We start from the raw sequence: 4,610 nt of genomic DNA, 5'->3' as shown, positions 1-4,610 counted from the left end.
ATAATGATGATGGCATTTATTAAGCGCTTCCTATGTGCAAAGCACCGTTCTAAGTGCTGGGGAAGTTACAAGGTGATCAAGTTGTCCCACGAGGGGCTCACGGTCTTAATCTTCCCATTTTCCACATATAATAATGATAATAATGATGGCATTTATTAAGCGCTTACTATATGCAAAGCACCGTTCTAAGCGCTGGGGAAGTTACAAGGTGATCAGGCTGTCCCACGAGGGGCTCACGGTCTTAATCTTCCCATTTTCCAGATATAATAATGATAATAATGATGGCATTTATTAAGCGCTATGTGCAAAGCACCGTTCTAAGTGCTGGGGAAGTTACAAGTTGATCAAGTTGTCCCACGAGGGGCTCACGGTCTTAATCTTCCCATTTTCCAGATATAATAATGATAATAATGATGGCATTTATTAAGCGCTTACTATGTGCAAAGCACTGTTCTCAGTGCTGGGGAAGTTACAAGGTGATCAAGCTGTCCCACGAGGGGCTCACGGTTTTAATTTTCCCATTTTCCAGATATAATAATAATAATAATGATGGCATTTATTAAGCGCTTACTATGTGCAAAGCACCGTTCTCAGTGCTGGGGAAGTTACAAGGTGATCAAGCTGTCCCACGAGGGGCTCACGGTCTTAATCTTCCCATTTTCCAGGTATAATAATAATAATGATGGTGGCATTTATTAAGCGCTTACTATGTGCCAAGCACTAGTTCTAGGCGCCGGGGAGCTTACAAGGTGATCAAGCTGTCCCACGAGGGGCTCACGGTCTTAATCTTCCCAACTTCCAGATATAATAATAATAATAATGATGGCATTTATTAAGCGCTTACTATGTGCAAAGCACCGTTCTAAGCACTGGGGAGGTTACAAGGTGTAGTCTATATATAGCGCCAAGCCTTTATATATAGAGAGAGAGAATCAGGTATATATAGAGAGCGCGGGAGAGAGACTTTGTTTATATATACCTATATAATAATAACGATGGCATTTATTAAGCGCTTACTATGTGCAAAGCACCGTTCTAAGCGCTGGGGAGGTGACAAGGTGATCAAGCTGTCCCACAAGGGGCTCATGGTCTTAATCTTCCCATTTTCCAGATATAATCATAATAATGATGATGACATTTATTAAGCGCTTACTATGTGCCAAGCACTGTTCTAAGCACCGGGGAGGTTACAAGGTGTAGTCTATATATAGTGCCAAGCCTTTATATATATATATGGAGAGAGAATCAGGTATATATAGAGAGTGTGGGAGAGAGACTTTGTTTATATATACCTATATAATAATAATAACGATGGCATTTATTGAGCACTTACTATGTGCAAAGCACCATTCTAAGCGCTGGGGAAGTTACAAGGTGATCAAGTTGTCCCACGAGGGGCTCACGGTCTTAATCTTCCCATTTTCCAGATATAATAATAATAATGATGATGGCATTTATTAAGTGCTTACTATGTGCAAAGCACCGTTCTAAGCGCTGGGGAGGTTACAAGGTGTAGTCTATATATAGTGCTAAGCCTTTATATAGAGAGAGAATCAGGTATATAGAGAGAGCGCGGGAGAGAGACTTTGTTTATATATACCTATATAATAATAATAATAATGGCATTTATTAAGCACTTACTATGTGCCAAGCACTGTTCTAAGCGCTGGGGAGGTTACAAGGTGTAGTCTATAGTGCCAAGCCTTTATATATATAGAGAGAGAATCAGGTATATATAGAGAGCGCGGGAGAGAGACTTTGTTTATATATACCTATATAATAATAATAACGATGGCATTTATTGAGCGCTTACTATGTGCGAAGCACCGTTCTAAGCGCTGGGGAGGTTACAAGGTGATCAGGTTGCCCCACGTGGGGCTCCCAGTCTTCCTCCCCATTTTCCAGATGAGGGAACTGAGGCCCAGAGAAGCGAAGCGCGTTGCCCAAAGTCCCACAGCCGGCACTTGGCGGAGCCGGCATTTGAACCCACGACCTCGGACTCCAAAGCCCGGGCTCCTTCCACCGAGCCACGCAAGCTAATCAGATGAGGGAACTGAGCGGCTTGCCCGAGGAAGTCACACGGCCGAGCCCGCCTGTTGGGTAGGGACCCCGTCTCTCTACGTTGCCAGCTTCCCAAGCGCCCAACAAATCCGACTGCACGAATGAAGCGGCGCGGCCGGGATTTGAACCCGCGACCTCGGCCTCCAAAGCCCGGGCTCTCTCCACCGAGCCACGCGGCTTCTCCGGCCTGCTCTCCCACTCCCCCCCGTCTCACCTCTTAGCCTCCGTTTCGCCCCGGAAGCCGGCCCCCCGTCCCCAAAGGGACGATTGCTTTCCACACTTCACGTCTCTCTTTATTGATCGAGCGACTGCCCGCCGCTGAAGCCGGTCGCCGCCGCAGCCTCCCCTCCCGCCTGCGCCGCGGGGACGGCGTCTCCGGCCGGGCAGCCGGTCCCTCCTCTTCGAAGTCAGGGCCCACACGTTTCGCCCTCCTCACAGAGAGGCCGCGGCGCCTGGGCGGAGCGCGGGTCCCGGAGCCGGCGGACGCGGTGCAGGTCGTAGGCCCAGGCGCGGTCCGCGCCCTCTCCGGCCACGGCCGACGGCGCCCAGGTGGGCAGGGGGAAGCGGCCGGCCACCACCCGCGCCCGGTCCGGCAGCTCCGCCAGAAGTTTGGCCTCCAGAAGGGGCAGCTGGGGGGAAAGCCGCAGGGTAGCCCGAGGACCACCCCAGCCCGGGCATCCCCGCCGTCGGGGGCCGGCCCGGAGGAGAAGGGCCGTCTATCGCCCCGCACCCTGAGCTTACCACGCTGGGCGCCAGGAAAACCGTGACGTTGGTGCAGTCCGACAGGTTCGCCTGCAGGCCGGGCACGCGGGGAAGGAAGGGGGTGAGCTGGGGCCCCCCCAACTGGGAATCACATCCTTTCTGGGCTTCCCGGAGGCTCTGCCCCTTTTCCCAAAGACCCCACCTGCCCCTGGAAGTCGAGGGGGGCTCGGGGGGGACCCTCAGCCTGCCCATCAGGGAGTCCTGCAGGGGCGAAAGGAGGAGCTGCCAAGGCGGGGTGGTTTCCACAAGTCCTGTCGCTCATCTCGGGCACCGCCAAGCCCGGCAGCCCCCCAAACGAGGCCGGGACAGACAGGCCTCCAGCCCAGACTGGCTCGAGCCCCCCGCCTCGTCGCCGACCCCAAATTCCCGGGCCCGGGGTGCGAGGGGGGAGGCCACGTTACCCGCCAGAGATCCTCCCGGTGGAAGGCGACGGCCGGGGCCCGGCGCCGGGCCCTCCAGGCGTGGAACCGGGCCAGCCGCAGGAGCCAGGGGTTCAGCTCGTAGCCCACGGCCGGGTGGAAGCCGCGTCTGGACGCCTCCAGGACCTGCGGAGGAGGCCCGCCTGAGTCCGCGGGAGCAGCCGGTCAGTCGCCGCGCCGCCCCGCGCCCGCCCCGCTTACGATCCTGCCGTCGCCGGAGCCCAAGTCCACCACCTTCCCGGAGCGGCCGCGCAGCAGAGTCAGCACGTTGTCCACCTGCCGGGCCCCGGCCGGGGCGTAGGGCACCTGCGGGGCGCGGGAGGACGTGAGTTCGAGGCCGGCCCGCGCCCCCGCGCCCACCGGCCGACGACCCACCTGGAGTCTCAGGGGCACCCGGCGGAAGCCGGGCATGAGGAGGCCGGCCCAGACGGCATAGGCGGCCAGGCCGGTGCCAGCTGCCAGCTGCAGGAGCCCCGCGCCGCCCAGGCGTCGCCCCCGCCGCAGCTCCGCCAGCGCCTCGTCGGGCTCGTCGGGGTCCATGGCCGGGGGCCACGAGCCGCCCCGCCTTGGCTACTCGGCTCCCCGGATCGGGCCCGTCCGGATGATCGGCTCCCGGCCGGGCTCGCGGTCTAAGGGAGGAGACAGCGGAACAGCAGATTCGTTCATATTTATCCATCATCATCATCATCAATCGGATTTATTGAGCGCTGACTATGTGCAGCGCACTGGACTAAGCGCTTGGGAAGTACACATTGGCAACATAGAGAGACAGTCCCTACCCAACAGTGGGCTCACAGTCTAGAAGGGGGAGAGCTTTCGTGAGCGCTTACTGCGCGCTCGGGATATCCCGTGCCCATTTTCCAGGTGAGGAGACTCCAAGGTGGCCCAGCGGGATGTGGGGATTAGAACCCGGGTCTCCTGGGTCCAACAGGCCCCCCCGCTCCGGCCCGATTTGGGAGGCCGCTCCCCAACCTTCCCCGGGCAGCTTGTCATTCCCGCTCTCCCAGGGGCGGCGAACTCGGGAACCGAGAAATGATCATCATAATAACGGCATTTATTAAGCGCTTACTACGTGCCAAGCACTGTTCTAAGCGCTGGGGAGGTTACAAGGCGATCGGGTTGTCCCACGGGGGGGCTCACGGTCTTCATCCCCATTTTCCAGATGAGGGAACTGAGGCCCAGAGAAGTGAAGTGACTGGCCCAAGGTCACACAGCTGACAATTAGAAGCAGCGTGGCTCAGTGGAAAGAGCCCGGGCTTTGGAGTCAGAGGTCATGGGTTCAAATGCCGACTACACCAACTGTCAGCTGGGTGACTCTGGGCAAGTCACTTCACTTCTCTGGGCCTCAGTTCCCTCATCTGTAAAATG

At 56.8% G+C, this 4,610-nt stretch overlaps 1 protein-coding gene across 2 annotated transcripts; it reads right to left on the bottom strand.

The window, feature by feature from the left end:
* Nucleotides 1–2,434: 2,434 nt before the first annotated feature.
* Nucleotides 2,435–3,865, bottom strand: ANTKMT (adenine nucleotide translocase lysine methyltransferase). Of its 2 annotated transcripts, none has more exons than XM_038763890.1 (5): nucleotides 3,618–3,865; nucleotides 3,444–3,548; nucleotides 3,225–3,368; nucleotides 2,803–2,853; nucleotides 2,435–2,690 (listed from the first exon to the last, which is right to left on the bottom strand). In XM_038763890.1, the coding sequence occupies exons 1-5, from the start codon at nucleotides 3,780–3,782 to the stop codon at nucleotides 2,469–2,471; spliced, it is 687 nt and encodes a 228-aa protein (XP_038619818.1). In that variant the 5' UTR covers nucleotides 3,783–3,865; the 3' UTR covers nucleotides 2,435–2,468. The 2 variants fall into 2 exon arrangements, with proteins under 2 accessions (XP_038619818.1, XP_038619819.1); XM_038763891.1 differs by having other exon boundaries at nucleotides 3,477–3,548.
* Nucleotides 3,866–4,610: the final 745 nt, after the last annotated feature.

This window comes from Tachyglossus aculeatus, chromosome 21 (assembly GCF_015852505.1).
Source record: "Tachyglossus aculeatus isolate mTacAcu1 chromosome 21, mTacAcu1.pri, whole genome shotgun sequence".
NCBI lineage: Eukaryota > Metazoa > Chordata > Mammalia > Monotremata > Tachyglossidae > Tachyglossus > Tachyglossus aculeatus.
The sequence above is the reverse complement of the archived record's forward strand: the minus strand, read 5'-3'. Positions and strand labels throughout refer to the sequence as shown.

Excerpts from the sequence above, each read along its gene's own strand:
- ANTKMT (XM_038763890.1), bottom strand. The coding sequence starts at position 3,782 with ATGGACCCCGACGAGCCCGACGAGGCGCTGGCGGAGCTGCGGCGGGGG. Across the intron at positions 3,369-3,443 it reads GCTCCGGCGACGGCAGGATC|GTCCTGGAGGCGTCCAGACG; the intron begins GTAAGCGGGGCG and ends CCTCCTCCGCAG. Across the intron at positions 2,854-3,224 it reads ACCGGGAGGATCTCTGGCGG|GCGAACCTGTCGGACTGCAC; the intron begins GTAACGTGGCCT and ends CCCGGCCTGCAG.